General features: G+C 51.1%; 3 protein-coding genes across 3 annotated transcripts; all 3 read right to left on the reverse strand.

Moving 5' to 3' along the window:
* Positions 1 to 2,123: 2,123 nt before the first annotated feature.
* Positions 2,124 to 6,123, reverse strand: LOC137851591 (feather keratin-like). The gene is made up of 2 exons (XM_068672836.1): positions 6,027 to 6,123; positions 2,124 to 2,473 (listed from the first exon to the last, which is right to left on the reverse strand). The coding sequence occupies exons 1-2, from the start codon at positions 6,121 to 6,123 to the stop codon at positions 2,124 to 2,126; spliced, it is 447 nt and encodes a 148-aa protein (XP_068528937.1).
* Positions 6,124 to 6,362: 239 nt separating this feature from the next.
* LOC137851592 (feather beta keratin-like) lies at positions 6,363 to 6,692 on the reverse strand. Its single transcript, XM_068672837.1, has one exon. The coding sequence runs from the start codon at positions 6,690 to 6,692 to the stop codon at positions 6,363 to 6,365; it is 330 nt and encodes a 109-aa protein (XP_068528938.1).
* A 4,159-nt stretch (positions 6,693 to 10,851) lies between these two features.
* On the reverse strand, positions 10,852 to 11,157 carry LOC137851887 (feather keratin 2-like). Its single transcript, XM_068672985.1, has one exon. It carries the CDS (start codon positions 11,155 to 11,157, stop codon positions 10,852 to 10,854), a length of 306 nt encoding a protein of 101 aa, XP_068529086.1.
* Between the last annotated feature and the right edge of the window lie 4,084 nt (positions 11,158 to 15,241).

A 15,241-nucleotide genomic window follows, 5' to 3' on the forward strand; every position in this document is an offset into this window, starting at 1 on the left:
TGAGTGGCCACTCAGCAGATAAGGAAATGCCTGCATGGTCACATGCCAAGTGTTGTGCACAATGGCTAGCTTGTCTTGAGAAGTTAGTTGAGAGTTTAGTGAGACTGATGTCTCACTAAAATGGAGAGACATGTATTTGACATTTAGAATAGAATAATTGGCAGAGGTTACTTGGTGAAGCTAAACAGTTGACCACTTCTTAAGTGATGGTTCAGTGTTGAGGAAACTTTAAGGCTCAGATGCGGAGGATACGCAATGAAGTACTTACGTGGTATTGTCTTTGGCAACAAAGCCTGGGTATCTGTAACACCCGGGAATCTTGGTGTACTGAGTCTAAAAAACACAGTATGGAGTGTGGAGCAGAGCAAAGGCACTGTGGCCAGGCTCTGTGACGTCCCTTCCGGGATCAGGAACCAGATGGTATTGTGGAACTGACAGACAGCATGGGCAGCTCTGGCTCAAACTGATAACCAAAGCATGGCCTTTTGGTGAACAAGAACTTGTACTCCTGTTGCTTCTAATTTACTAGACTGAAAGTGTATTCTCTTATTTGTGAATCTGTGATCATGATTGTGTAATTGTGCTTATAATGCTTATTGCATTAAGTGTAGATCCATGATCGTGATAATTCAAGATACATTGAATGTAACCAGACTTATAGTGGCAGGCAGCCTTAGAGAGCAGAACCTTGAGTCAGCAATGCAGTCTTGAGGCAAAAGAGGCCGCCAGGCTCCAGGAGGGCATGGGGAAGAGCGTTGCCAGCAAATTGAGGAAGGTGCTCCGTCATCTCTCCTCAGCACTGGTGAGGCTCCTTGTGGAGTCCTTTGTCCAGTTTGAGGTGCCCCAGAGGAAGATGGAAGCAGACAGGCTGGAGCAATTCCAGTGCATTGCTACCAAGATGCTGAAGGGCCTGGAGCTTCTTTGATATGAGGAGAAGTTGAAAGAGCTGCGCGTTTTCAACCCCACAGAGAAGGCTGCTCAGGCTGAATGTCTTCCATGTTCTAAATCCTGGATGGACGGGAACAAATACAAGGGAACCAGACTAAATTCAGTTACTGCCTGGTGCCAGGACAATGGGCACGCCTCACAGCATACCCCTGAAGGGAAGTGCATCTAAGGGCTGACCCCTTGAAGAGTCAGATGCAGACAAACACCAACAAGGAATTAGGTTGAGTAATTCACTCCAGGGGGTATTTTGGAAGCGCATGACTGAATTTAAATACCCCCTAGAACCCTATAGTAAGTCGCAGCTGAACCTTGCCATTCTTGTGCCTTTAAGTCACTGTTTCTATTGTAGCAAATCCCATTAAAATAATTCTGTTAAATTCTCAGATGATCAAAGGTTGATTAAGAGCTGTTAAAAATCATACCAACTATACCTAAAAATATAAAATAAATCTCAAATTGCTGCTCTATTAAAGCAGTGTGAAATCTATTTCCATGTGCCCAGCCCTTAGTGTGGTCATCCATATGTATTGATGATGGGCTGGAAAACCAGCTGGTGCCCACCTGTGTTGTTGATGATGACATCCTTGAGAGGGGAGGTTCAGTGGGCCTTTACAACCCCACCCAATGGCCTCTTGAGCAAAGCGTTGGTAGTAGGTGAACTGGAAAGAGCTTTGGGTTGAAAAAAGAAAGACAACAAATGTCAGGATGGGATGCAGATCAATTTTATTGAGGGAAAAAAAAAAAAAAAGGAAGGAGCAACAATACAAGAGCCAGGGTATGAGGTGCTATTAGAGTGACCACCAGCTGCTCTCCCTCGTCTACAGCAAATTTCCCCAGAGCACTGAGAACATCCTGTCCTATTGAGGAGAGTAGCAGAGAGGGTGTCAATCCATGGTGTCATTTGGCTTATGAACCAGTTATAGCAGCAGAGAGTAGCGGCCGTAGGTGGTGGTGCTATGGAAAGGAGAAAGAAGAAGAAAGAAGGAGGTATGTTGGCCATGTTTCCTGACAGCATGGAATGGCCCCTTCCTTGCTTGCTTGTTTTGTTGTGTCATGGAATGATGAGCCGCCACTGGTCAGCCCGTGTGCCATGAATAACACTGAGGAGAGTCTTCAGGACGAGAGCTGGCGGGCACAGTGTTGGAGGCTGCTGTCAGGGGTGTTGGCATGGGTCCTTAGCAGGGGTAGCAGGCTCTTCTGCCAGAGATGCAGCCCAGGCCTCCCAAGCCATAGCCTCCCAAGCCCCCCAGGCCAAAGCCTCCGAAGCCGCCTCCAGAGACGGGCACTCCCTGGGCGCTGAGGTTGCTGCCCACGGCAGCTGATGCGGAGGATCCAACGGCGGTGTTCTGGGGGAAGGAGCTGAGGATGGGTCCTGGCAGGGTGACCACCACGGTGGAAGGCTGGATGACGACGTGGGAGTCCTCGCACTGCCTGACACAGGGCTCGTTGCAGCTGTTAGCCAGCGGGGTGGGTCCGCAGGGGCGGCAGATGTTGGAGCAGGACATGTCTGTGTTGTGGAGGGTGCCTGGAAGAGAGGGTGTTGGTGAGGCAGTGGGTGTTCGGTACATGAGGAGTGGTTCTGGGGGAGGCCAAGGGAGTGGGGTGGCCTGGCGTTATGGGAAGCATGGCTTAGTGGTGGCAGAAGGGCTGCTGAGGCTGGGGGCAGCGGGCGTGTGGAGAGATAGGCCTAGTGGGGTGGGTGAAGGAGGGGAGAGAGGTTCAGACTCACCTTGTTGGTCACAGGGGAGAAGGTGTTGGGAGGAGTGTGTGAGGGTGCGAAGAGCAGGGATGGCTTTTATGCTGGTCCTTGAGTGCCCACGGGGCAAGAGAGCCTTTGCGCATGACAGCATTTGGCATGACCTGCTCTTGCATTCCAAAGCCTGGCAAGTAATGAGGTGGGGCATGTTTTTGATCCTGCAACACTCAATTTTCATATCCTTCTCTGGAGGACATGTCCATTTGGCAATGGTGGCACCTTTTACGTCAAAGTAATTATTAGAGGCCAAAGGATTGCTCTTGAAGGTGCATGTCAAAGCGGGCAGAAGACGTGACCCAAGCATAGGAGAGGAGCGGTGTTTTCAGTGAGCTCATGGTGCTGCTCTCATGTGGTGTGATTGCGGCTCTGTTGCGAGGGGGGGCTTCCTGCATGCTCTGGGCATGAGATGCAGCCACTTCCTTTTATGACAAGGTTACCCGTCTAATAGACCAAAGGAAGGCAGTAGATGCAATTTCTTTGGATTTCAGCATACCTTTTGATCCTGTTTCTCACAACATCCCCCTGGACAAAATGTCTGGCATGCAGGTAGATAAATACATAACACAGTTGGTGGACTGTTGGCTAACTGGTCAAGTTCAAGGGGTTGTAGTAAAGGGGGGTTCATCACGCTTGCTCCCAGTCACTAGTCGTGATTCCCAGGACTCCATTTTCGACCCAGTTTTCTTTGATGTTTTTGCACATGGTCTGGATACAGGACTCAAAAGAGTGCTAAGTAAGTTTACAGATGATGTGAAATAAGGCGTTGCTGTTGTCTCCCTCAAGGGTGGGGAGGTTGTGCAAAGAGTTCTTGACAGACCACAGGGCTGTGCAATCACCAGTCATACGAAGTTTAAGAAGAGTAAGTACCAGATTCTGCACCTGGGGCAGGGTAACCTGTCCCAGTATATGTACAGACTGGGGGATGAGGTACTGGGGAGCTGCCCCACAGAAAGGGATCTGTGTCTTCTAGTTGACAGTAAGTTGAGTAATGAAGTGGGGTGTGTTTTCTTACCTCAGATGTTCCCTTTTTGGGTCCTGCTATTCAGGACATGGCCAATTATCATGGCAGTGCATTTCAAGTGTCAGTATTAAAGGCCAAAAAATAGTTCTTGAATGTGTGTGTAAGAATCATTAAATGATTGAATGTTTTCAGTGCGAAGGCATGTTTATTCTAAGATTCCTGTAGGCCTGTTTTAGTTACTGGAGTGTTATAAATGGCTAAGCAAACTTGCTGAGTGCCTGCTCAATACCACCGTGCATATCAGTGACAAAGAGGTCAAATAAAACTGGTCCCAGGACAAAATCCTGAGAGAAAGCAATCCTCCCAGGTCTCTATACGAGCATTGAGCTGTTGCCCACAACTCCTTGAATGTGCTCATCCAGCCAATTATTTGTCTGCTAAGTGGTCCACCTGTCAAACCCATGACAATCGTCTTTAAAAACAAGGATATATATGTAAGGGTGCTGTCCAGATCCTTCTTGAACACCAACAGCCTTGGGCCCAGCCAGCCTGCTGATCCTTGCTTTATTTTGAGTGAAGTTGAAGGAGTGTTGGGAGCAGAAAGGAAGAGAAGACATCACAGGCTGATGAACTTTGTTGAAACAAGAACTTTGTTGTGAAAAAAGAGTGCAAAGGTGTGAGAGTAGAAGGGGCCTGTTCTGTGCTGCGAGTAGTGCAAGTAGTCAGGCTGTGTCCCATTGTAGAGCAGATTTTCCCAGAGCCCCAGGGTCTTCCTGCACTGCAACAGAATCAAGACATGGAAGGGGCTGGGTGGGTTTGTGGCTGCGAGCACGTCATTGCAGTGGAGAGTACTGGACATGGAAGATGGTGGTAGGAGTAGAAGGAAATGAGAGTAGACTGTTAATCAGCCATGTTACCATGCAGCACGGACTGGCCCCCTTTCCTGCTTGTGTGTGGAGTACCATGAGAAGTAGAACTGTGGCTGGTGAACCCATGCACCACGAACAGCACAGAGATGCATCCTCACTCTGAGAAGTGGCTTGCACAGTCTTGAAGGCTTCAGTCAGGGATGTTGGTGTGGGTCCTTCGCAGGTGTAGCAGTGTCTTCTGCTGGAGAAGCAGCCAAGGCCTTTGGAGCATCAATCATAAATTCAATAATCATGGATTTATAAAGAACACATCCGATGTGACCATCTGCAGAGTCTTCTATGTAGAAGTGACTGACATTCTACATATATGACTCTGTGATAGTGTTTGTTGTGAAGGCGTAGGATCATGTTGCAGAAGAAAGCAGGTCAAGTTGTGCTGACATGAGGAGATTGTTTAAGAGGGCATAATCAGAAGAGCCTTAGAGTGCCCAAGGCTTTAGTTGGGCACATATATCACAGCATCATAGAATCACAGAATTGTCTAGGTTGGAAGAGACCTCAAGATCACCTAGTCCAACCTCTGACCTAACACTGACAAGTCCTCCACTAAACCACATCACTAAGCTCTACATCTAAATGTCTTTTAAAGACCTCCAGGGATGGTGACTCAACCAGGGCTGCCCATTCCAATGCCTGACAACCCTTTTGGTAAAGAAGTTTTTCCTAATATCCAACCTAAACCTTCCCTGGAGCAATGTTAGCCCATTCTCCCTCGTTCTGTCACCAGACAGGGAGAATAGACCAATCCTCACCTCACTACAGCCTACTTTAATGTACCTATAGAGAGCAATAAGGTCACCCCTGAGCCTCCTATTCTCCAGGCTGAACAATCCCAGCTCCCTCAGCCGCTCCTCTTAAGACATCCTTGAAGCAGGGCCTCAACGTACGTAGCCTATTTTCAGTAGGAGGATCGACGTTTTCACAATGAGAGCCCAGCCCTCCCCTCTTCTGTTTCCACCTTTTATTGTTGAGTGTGACACCACATGCTATGGAATGTCCCTTTGGCTGGTTTAAATCAGCTGCCCTGGTGATGTTTCTCTTCTCACTTTTTTGCCCACCCCCTAGGAGGGTTAGAGACCGTCCTGATGTGCCAGCACTGCTCCGCAGTAGACACAGCACTGGTGTAATAACTCTGCTGTTCTAGCTACAAGTGCAGAGCACAGCACTGTATGGGCTGCTGCAGGGAAAGGTAACATCCCAGCCAGACACAGTACACAAGGGCAGAGTAGAGCGGGACAATCAACTCACTTGACCTGCAGGTCACACCTCTGTTGATGCAGCCCAGGATGCAGTTGGCCTTCTGGGCTGCAGGTGTGCACTGCTGGGTCCTGTTGAGCCTTTGGTCCCCCAGAACAACCCAAGTCCTTCTCTGCAGGGCAGCTCTCAATGAGTTCTTCTCCCAGTCTGTACTCCTGTCTGGGATAGCCCCAACCCAGTTGGAGCACCTTGCACTTGGACTTGTGGAACCTCATGTGGTTCACATGGGCCTGCTTCTCCAGCCCGTCCATGTCCCTTTGAATGAAGAGCATTGTGTGAAGAAAGGAGGAGTGTCAGGCTGGCATGCATTAGAACTTTATTGAGGAAGACTCATGAAAAGGAAGGAGCACAAGCAGCAGGGCCCTGGTCAGAGGTGCAAGCAGAGTGACCATCAGCAGCTGTGCATTTTGTGTGGAAGGTATTCCCAGAGCATGGAGATCAGAGCATCCTCAGTCGATGAAGTTGGTTGCAGGGCATTGTTAGCTGCTGTCAGGGGTGTTGGAGTGGGTCCTTAGCAGGGGTAGCAGGCTCTTCTGCCAGAGAAGCAGCCCAGGCCTCCAAAGCCATAGCCTCCCAGGCCTCCCAGGCCAAAGCCCCCAAAGCCGCCTCCAGAGACGGGCACTCCCTGGGCGCTGAGGTTGCTGCCCACGGCAGCGGATGCGGAGGATCCAACGGCGGTGTTCTGGGGGAAGGAGCTGAGGATGGGTCCTGGCAGGGTGACCACCACGGTGGAAGGCTGGATGGCGACGTGGGAGTCCTCGCACTGCCTGACACAGGGCTCGTTGCAGCTGTTAGCCAGCGGGGTGGGTCCGCAGGGGTTGCAGAGGTTGTAGCAGGACATGTCTGTGGTGTGGAGGGTGCCTGGAAGACAGGGTGTTGTGAATTCAGAGGGTGTTGGGGGTTTGTGGAGCACTGCTGGGGGAGGCCAAGGGAGTGGGAAGGCCAAGAGTGGCGCTGTGGGGAGCCTGAGAGAGGGGAGGTGGACTGGCTGCTGAGGCTGGGGTCAGAGGGGGTGTGGAGAGATAGGCCTTGTGGGGTGGGTGAGGGAGGGGATCGGGGTTCAGGCTCACCTCGTTGGTTGCAGTAGAGAAGGCGTTGGGAGGAGTGTGTGAGAGTGTGAGGAGCAGGGCTGGCTTTTATGCTGGTCCTTGAATGCCCACGGGGCAAGACAGCCTTTGTGCATGATGGCATTTGGCGTGAGCTGCCCTTGCATGCCAAAGCCTGGCAAGTAATGAGGTAGGATGTGTTGTCATTCCCACAATGCTCCCTTTTCATTTTCTCCTTTGAGGATGTGTCTTTTTAACTTGGTGGTACATTTCAAGTGAGCGTACTAAAGAACAAAGGATAGTTCTTGAAGGTGCATGGAAGAGCGAATAGAAGATGCATCTAAAGCATGTGAGAGGTTCATTGTCATCAGTGACATCATGGTTTGGCACTCATGAGGTTTGGTTGTTGGCTTTGTTGTGAGGAGGGGGCATTGGCTGTTGGCATCCCCGGCAGGCTGGTCTGGATTTCCCAAGTGTGCCAGGTATGATGCCTTTCCGATTGCATCACATTCACTCCCTCCATGCCTTCATCCCAACTCACCAGCCTGCGTTTAGCCCTTGTTTTTTCCCTGTTGGGTGTGCTACATTGGTTGCTTGGTGGCCATCTTGCACGTAGTGGCTGTATGTGGGAGCAAGTGGGCTCCCTGTGTTGTCCCTGGGGCCGCAGTCCAAAGAGGCAAAGAGGTGTTTGCATAGCAGGGTGTTGTAGTCGCGGGCCTGTCTCAGTGCTGACAAGACTAAGTGTGTTGGGAGCCCTGCCGTGCTTCATAAAGGGTTGCATTGGCAACTCCATAATGCTCCCTTTTCTGTGGCCAGCACATTGACAGGAAGGGCTTTGGCCTAACGCAGTTTGGTGGGAGTCCCTTGGGCTGTCTGGTGAGGCATGGTAGAGACTCACAAGAGAAAGGCTGTCCCTCATTAGAAGCAGAGGACAGATGTGAAACTGTCCACAAGGTTTGGCCCCATGGTTCAGGGGAGTTCTCTGGGGTGAGCTAAAGGGGGAATCCTACTGCTGTGCATGGTGTTTGATGTTGAGACAGACGATATGGACCTTTCAGAGGGGAGCTGGAGGTGTGCATGCTGCTTGTGTCTGTGGACCTGAGGCCGCAGTGGTGATGGCTGCATTCCAAGGAGTGGGGGATTTGCAATGCCACTCCCTGATCTGCCAAGGTGAGTGTTTTGTAGGCTGTCTCACTGGAGCTTGTTGATGAGGATGCTGGGAAGACTGTGTGGCTGGTTATGCAGGAGTTCTTGGGACCTGAAGGGCTGCACCTGCAAACACTGAGCATCCTGGCTGATGTTTCACATACTTTTTGTACTGTGGTGCCCAGAACTGCACACAGTACTTAAGGTGAGGCTGCACAGTGCAGAGCAGAGCGGGACAATCCCTTCCCTTGACCGACTAGAAATGTCGTGCTTGATGCACCCCAAGATACATTTGGCCCTCCTGGCTGCCAGGGCACATTGCTAGCTCATCTTCAACTTGCTATCAACCAAAACCTCCAGAACCCTCTCTGCGGGGCTGCTCTCCAGCATCTCATCACCCAGTCTGTACTAGGGTGATATAGGCAGGGTTGCCCCTTCCCAGGTGTAGGATCTGGCACTAGTGCTTGTTAAACTTCATGCAGTTGGTGATTGCCCAGCTCTCCAATCAGTCCAGATCTTTCTGCAAGGCCTTTCCACTCTCAGCAGAGTCCACAACTCCTCCAAGTTTATTATCGTTGCCAAATTTGCTCAAAACACCTTCTAGTCCTACATCCTAATAGTTTAAAAAAAACATTGAAATGAACTGGCCCTGAAATGGAGCCCTAGGGGACCCCACTGATGACTGGCTGCCAGCTTCATGTGGCCCCATTTACCATAACCCTTTGAGCCCTACCCGTTAGCCAATTGTTCACGCATCATATTATGTTTGTATCTAGCTGTATGCTGGACATTTTGTACACTAGGATCCTATGGGAAACTATGTCAAAATCTTTACTGAAATCCAAAAAGATTACATCAGCTGGTTTCCCTTGATAGAATAAATGATTGATCTTATCAAAAAACAAAATCAAATTTGTTAAACAGGACCTACAGCTCATTAAACCAAGTTGGCTGGGACCAATGACTCCTCCCCCCGAGTAGCACAGGGGAACAGGGAGCATGGGCTGCAGTAGGTCCCTGTTGCTTCATGTCCACTGCACCTTCACAGTCACTCTCTGCTCCTGCTCCACGTAGCATCACTCCCACGGGATGCTGTCCTTCCCAAACTGAGCCCATGTGGGCTTCCCACAGGCAGCAGCTCTTCAAGAACCGCTCCCATACAGGTCCATACCATGGGGGCCCTATATCAGGAGCAAACTGCTCCAGCACAGGCCCCCCACAGGTGGCAGCTCCCCCCAAACTCCCTGCTCCTGCGTGGGCTCCTCTCCACAGGCTGCAGCTCTGTCCTGGGGGCCTGCTCGTGCAGGGGCTCTGCATGGGCTGCTGCCTCCTCTCCACTTCATTTGTACAGGGTGAAGTGGGAATCATCATAGAATCATAGAACGGTTCACCTTGAAAGGGACCTTAAGGATCCCTTAAGGACCTTAAGGATCATCAAACTCCAGCCCCCTGCCATAGGAAGGGATGTCACCCACCAGATCAGGTTAGCCAAGACCCCATCCAGGCTGGCCTTTAACACCTCTGTGGTGCATCCACAGCTTGTCTTGGCAACCTGTTCCAATGCCTCACCACCCTCACAGTGAAGAATTTCCTCCGAATTTCTAGTCTAAATCTATCCTCTTTTAGCTGAAGACTGTTCCCCCTTGTCCTATCATTATCTACATGAGTGAAGAGTCCTTCTCCATCTTTTTTAGAAGACTCCTTTAAATATGGAAAGGTCTCAAGGAAGTCTCCCCAGAGCCTTCTCTTCTCTGAGCTGAACATCACAGAATCACAGAATTACATAACATTAAGGATTGGAAGGGACCTTGAAAGATCATCTAGTCCAACCCCTCTGCCAGAGCAGGAACACCTAAATCATGTCACAAGGAAATGTGTCCAGGTGGGTACTGAAAGTATCCAGAGAAGGAGACTTCACAACCCCCCTGGGCAGCCTGTTCCAGTGTTCTCTAAACCTCAACATCAAAAAAAAAAGATTTGCCTAATATTTAAGCAGGACTTCCTGTGTTCTAGCTTACACCCATTAACCCTTGTCCTATCACTGTGTGTCACCGAGAAGAGCCTGGCTCCATCCTCCTGACACTCATCCTTTACATATTTATAAACATCACCAACTTTCTCAATGTTTCTTCATAGGGGAGGTGCTCTAGCCCTCTGATCATATTTGGAGCCATCCGCTGGACTCGCTCTAACAGATACACATCATCTTGTGCTATGGGCCATAAAGCTCTAGGTAGTACTCCATGTGGGGCCTCATGAGGGCAGAGTAGAGGGGAACAATCACCTCCTTCGACCTGTAGGTCACACCTCTGTTGATGCAGCCCAGGATGCAGTGGGCCTTCTGGGCTGCAGGAGGGCAATGCTGGGTCTTGTCGAGCCCTTGGTCCACCAGAACCTCCAAGTCCTTCTCTGCAGGGCTGCTCTCAATGAGTTCTTCTCCCGGTCTGTACTCCTGTCTGGGATTGCCCTGACCCAGGTGCAGCAAACTCCACTTAGAATTATTCAACCTCATGCACTTCATATGGGCCCACTTCTCCAGCCTGTCCAGGACCCTTCCAATGTAGAGTGTTGGGTGGAGAAAGAAGGAGTGTCAGGCTGGCATGCATTAGAACTTTATTGAGGAAGACTCATGAAAAGGAAGGCGCACAAGCAGCAGGACCCTGGTCAGAGGTGCAAGCAAAGTGACCATCAGCAGCTATGCAATTTGTGTGGAAGGTATTCCCAGAGCACGGAGATCAGAGCATCCTCAGTCCATGAAGTTGGTTGCAGGGCATTGTTAGCTGCTGTCAGGGGTGTTGGCATGGGTCCTTAGCAGGGGTAGCAGGCTCTTCCGCCAGAGATGCAGCCCAGGCCTCCCAGGCCAAAGCCTCCGAAGCCACCTCCAGAGATGGGCACTCCCTGGGCACTGAGGTTGCTGCCCACGGCAGCTGATGCGGAGGATCCAACGGCGGTGTTCTGGGGGAAGGAGCTGAGGATGGGTCCTGGCAGGGTGACCAGCACGGCAGGAGGCTGGATGACGACGTGGGAGTCCTCGCACTGCCTGACACAGGGCTCGTTGCAGCTGTTAGCCAGCGGGGTGGGTCCGCAGGGGCGGCAGATGTCGTAGCAGGACATGTCTGTGGTGTGGAGGGTCCCTGGAAGAGAGGGTATTGTGAATGCAGAGCGTGTTGGGGGTGTCAGGAGCGGTGGTGGGGGAGGCCAAGAGAGTGGAGAGGCCTGGGGTCATGAGAAGCATGGTGGTGGGGAGGTGGAAGGGCTGTTGAGGCTTGGGGCAGAGGGTTTGTGGAGAGATAGGGAGATGAGGCTGGTGGGGTGGGGAAGGAGGTTGCGGGGTTCAGACTCACCTTGTTGGTCGCAGGGGAGAAGGCGTCTGGAGGAGTGTGTGAGAATGCGAGGCAAAGGGCCGTCTTTTATACTTGTCCCTGAGTGACACGGGACAAGAAACCCTTTGTGCATGACGGCATTTGGTGTGAGCTGCTCTTACATGCCAAAGCGTGACAAGTGGGGTGTGTTGTCCTTCCCACAACGCACCTTTTTCATTTCCTTGTGTTGAGGAAATGTCTATTTGGCCTTGGCGGCAGCTTTTAAGTAAGGATGGCCCTTTGGGAGGATTTGCATTGAGAATGGTAGTGAGGGCAGTCTGCAAACATGGCCAAAGCATGGGAGAGGTGGGGTGTCATGAAATGAGGTCATGGCGTGTCACTCAAGCGGTGCGGTTTGCGGCTGCATTGTTGTGAGGAGGGGGCCCTATTTGCTGGCATCGCCATACTGCAGGCTGGTCTGGACTTCCCAGATGTGCTGGGCGTCAGACACTGGCACACTTATTTATGATGATCTTACCCCTCTCATTTATAATGTGTAGCCACCGGTAGGTGTAATCTCTTAGGAGTTCAGCAAAGATTTGATTAAGTTCCTCAGAATATCCTTCTGGACAAAACGTCAAGCACACAGCTAGACTAATATCTAATGAGATGGTTGAGCAGTTGGCTGATTGGTCAGACTCAAAGTGTAGTTGTAAATGGGGTTACCTGTGCCTGGCAGGAAGTCACTATGGGGGTTCCTGAGGGCTCCATTTTGGGTAGAGAAGCCTCGCACATAGATGTTGAGAAATTGGAGGGCCGGGCTATGAGCAACAGCATGAAATTTAACAAGGGCAACTTACAAATTTCCCTTCTGAGACAGGGCAACCCGGGATCTATGTCCAGAGTGGAGGAGGAGAGGCTGGAGAACGGCCCAGCATGAAAGGACATGGGGGTTCTGGGTGACAGCAAGTGGACTGAGAGTCAACAGGGTGCCCTGGCAGCCCAAAGTTCCTCCCGTTTCCTGGGTTACATCAAGCACAGCATTGCTAGCCGGTCAAAGGAAGTGATTGTCTGGCTCTACTGCGCACTGGTGCGGCCTTCCCTCAAGTGCTGTGTACAGAATTGGTCACCGCAATCTAACGACACAAAACTCTTAGAGATTGTCAAAAAGAGAACTACAGAAATGGTGAAAGGTTTAGAGGGCAGGATGTATGAGGAGTGGCTGCAGGATCTTGGTTTGTTGAGCCCAGAGAAAAGGAGACCTGACCAGAGCCTACAGCTTCCCTACGAGGGGTGCAGAGGGACAGGCGCTGATCTCTTCTGTCTGGTGAGCAGCAGTGGGGCCCGAGGGTACAGCCTGAAGCTGTGTCAGGGCAGGTTCAGCTTGGATATTAGGGAAAGGCTATTTCCTGAGAGGGTGGTTGGGCAGGTTCCCCATGGAAACCATCACAGCATCAAGCCTGCTGCAGCACAAGACAACACTCTCAGAAATGCAGTTTGATTTTTGGGTAGTCCTGTGTGGAGCCACGAGTTGGACGCAATGTTCCTTGTGGGTCCCTCACAACTTGGTCTATTCTGGGATTCCATGATTCCATCACATTTGCTGCCTCCCTGCCTTTCTAACAACTCGCTAAGCCAGTCTTTACCCTTGTCTTTCCCGTTGGGTGTGCTGTATCGGTGGCTTGGTGGCCGTGGTGCTTGGAAGGTTGTAGGTGGGAGAAAGGAAGCTGCCTGCTTTGTCTTGTGCAAAGCTGGGGCCATCCCTGTGGGCGGTAGTCCAAGCAGGCAGGAGAGGGCTGTTTGTGAGAGCAGGCTGTTGTCCCCTGCGGCCTGCTACTGAGCTCGCAAGCCCTTTGATGTCAGCAGTCCTGCCATTCTTCTCAAAGAGTTGCTTTGGCCACTCCGTAGCGCTTCCCTTTGCTGATGCCAGCATGTTCCCAGGCTAGGCTTTGGCCCAACACACTGCTTGATAGGGGCCCCTTGGGTTGATTGGGGATTCCTGCAAGATAGCTTGAGACTCATGAGAGGCTGAGGGAGTGGAACTGTGGGGAAGGGCTAGCTGGGGAGCCCGGGTGTTGGGGGTCTTCTTTAGGGTGAGTGTCAAGGTGACAGCTATTTTTCTGCCCCGTGATTGATGGTCAGAAAGAGGATCTGGATATTTCAGAGGGGAGCTGGAGGCATCCAGATTAGTAGACCTTGTGCTGGTGTTTGCATTCCAAAGGGAGGAATGATGGCAAGGCCTGCCTGAGGGCAGCTGAGGTGAGTGTTTTGCAGGCTGTCTCTCAAATGAGCAGAGCTTCTTGCAGAGGTAGATGGGTAGGTTGTGTATCTGGATGTGCAGAATGATTACTTCTAATGGGCTGCACCCAAAGAAGATGAGGGTTCTGGCTGATGTCTGTGCAAGGCCATTTTCAATTATCTTTGAAAGGGTATGGCGACTGGGACAGGACGTGGAAACTGGATGAAACTCACCCGACTCCTATGTTCAACAAGCAGGAGAAGGAAGGCCTGGGACTCTGCAGGCTGTTCAGTTTGTCATGCGTCACTGGGAGGTTCTGAAAGAAATCCTCCTGGAAAGCACACCACAAGCACGTGAATGATAAGAAAGAGATGGGGAGTAGTCAGCATGGATCTATGAAGAGTAGATCATACTGGAGCCTTCTCAGTGTCTTCTACATGGAAGTGACCTGCTGGGTGCACAAGGGGAGAGCAACAACTGTTGCTTACCTTACCTTTAGGAAAGGCTTTGATGCTTGCTGCCATGACACGCTTGCAGATAAGCTAACAAGTAAGGGTTACACAAACAAACAGTGTGGTGGTCTGAAAAGTGGCAGCATGCCACTCCACATGGTCCTGGACAGCCTGCTGACCTTTCTTGACCACAGCTGTTGCCCTACCTGGTGTCGAGAGTTTCCTTCCTGACTATATCATTCTGAGATAGTGTTTGTTGGGACAGTGTAGGATTTTAGAACAGAAGAGAACAGTGGTAGGGCATGCTAATGAGGGGAATTTTTTTGAGAGGGAGTGGGTAGAAGAGCCTTAGGTGGATGAAGCCTGTGTTTTGTCAGTTTTAGGTCTTGGGTGATATCATTTAAGGTGTTGTGGCCCTTTCTGACCTGCCCTGATGACCTCTTGTGCTTGGGCAGCGACAGGCCCCTTTGTAGCTTGCTGAAAGAGGCCCTGTTCAAGTGTGGGATAACTGCTGGATTCTCCTCACAGAGGCCAGCCCTGCAGTCCCTACTACCAAAACCTTGCCATGTAAACCCAATACACTATGGGAGGTCTTGTGGCGTTTTTCAACCTGCCCTACCTATGTCGTGAGCCAAGCATTCCTGGGGCCTCACAAGGGCAGAGAAGAAGGGGACAATCAACTCCCTCACTATGCTGGCCAATCCTCTGTTGATGCAGCACTGCATGCAGTTGGCCTTCTGGGCTGCAGGCGTGCATCTGTGGATCCTGTTGAGCCTTTCATCCACCAGAACAACCCAAGTCCTTCTCTGCAGGGCTGCTCTCAAGGAGTTCTTCTCCCACTCTGTACTCCTGTCTGGGATAGGCCTGACCCAGGTGCAGCACCTTGCACTTCGACTTGTTGAACCTCATGTGGTTCACATGGGCCTGCTTCTCCAGCCCGTCCAGGTCCCTTTGAACCAAGAGCGTTGTGTGAAGAAAGGAGGAGTGTCAGGCTGGCATGCATTAGAACTTTATTGAGGAAGACTCATGAAAAGGAAGGAGCACAAGCAGCAGGGCCCTGGTCAGAGATGCAAGCAGAGTGACCATCAGCAGCTATGCAATTTGTGTGGAAGGTATTCCCAGAGCACGGAGATCAGAGCATCCTCAGTCGATTAAGTTGGTTGCAGGGCATTGTTAGCTGCTGTCAGGGGTCCTGGCGTGGGTCC

The sequence above is a fragment of the Anas acuta genome, chromosome 2 (genome assembly GCF_963932015.1).
Source record: "Anas acuta chromosome 2, bAnaAcu1.1, whole genome shotgun sequence".
Lineage (NCBI taxonomy): Eukaryota > Metazoa > Chordata > Aves > Anseriformes > Anatidae > Anas > Anas acuta.

What these genes read in the sequence shown, in the direction of transcription:
- LOC137851592 (XM_068672837.1), bottom strand. Translation starts at nt 6,692, where the DNA reads ATGTCCTGCTACAACCTCTGCAACCCCTGCGGACCCACCCCGCTGGCT.
- LOC137851591 (XM_068672836.1), bottom strand. Translation starts at nt 6,123, where the DNA reads ATGCTCTTCATTCAAAGGGACATGGACGGGCTGGAGAAGCAGGCCCAT. An exon ending in GTGCAAGGTGCTCCAACTGG is followed by an intron (nt 2,474 to 6,026) that starts GTTGGGGCTATC and finishes CCTCTCTTCCAG; the next exon opens with GCACCCTCCACAACACAGAC.
- LOC137851887 (XM_068672985.1), bottom strand. Translation starts at nt 11,157, where the DNA reads ATGTCCTGCTACGACATCTGCCGCCCCTGCGGACCCACCCCGCTGGCT.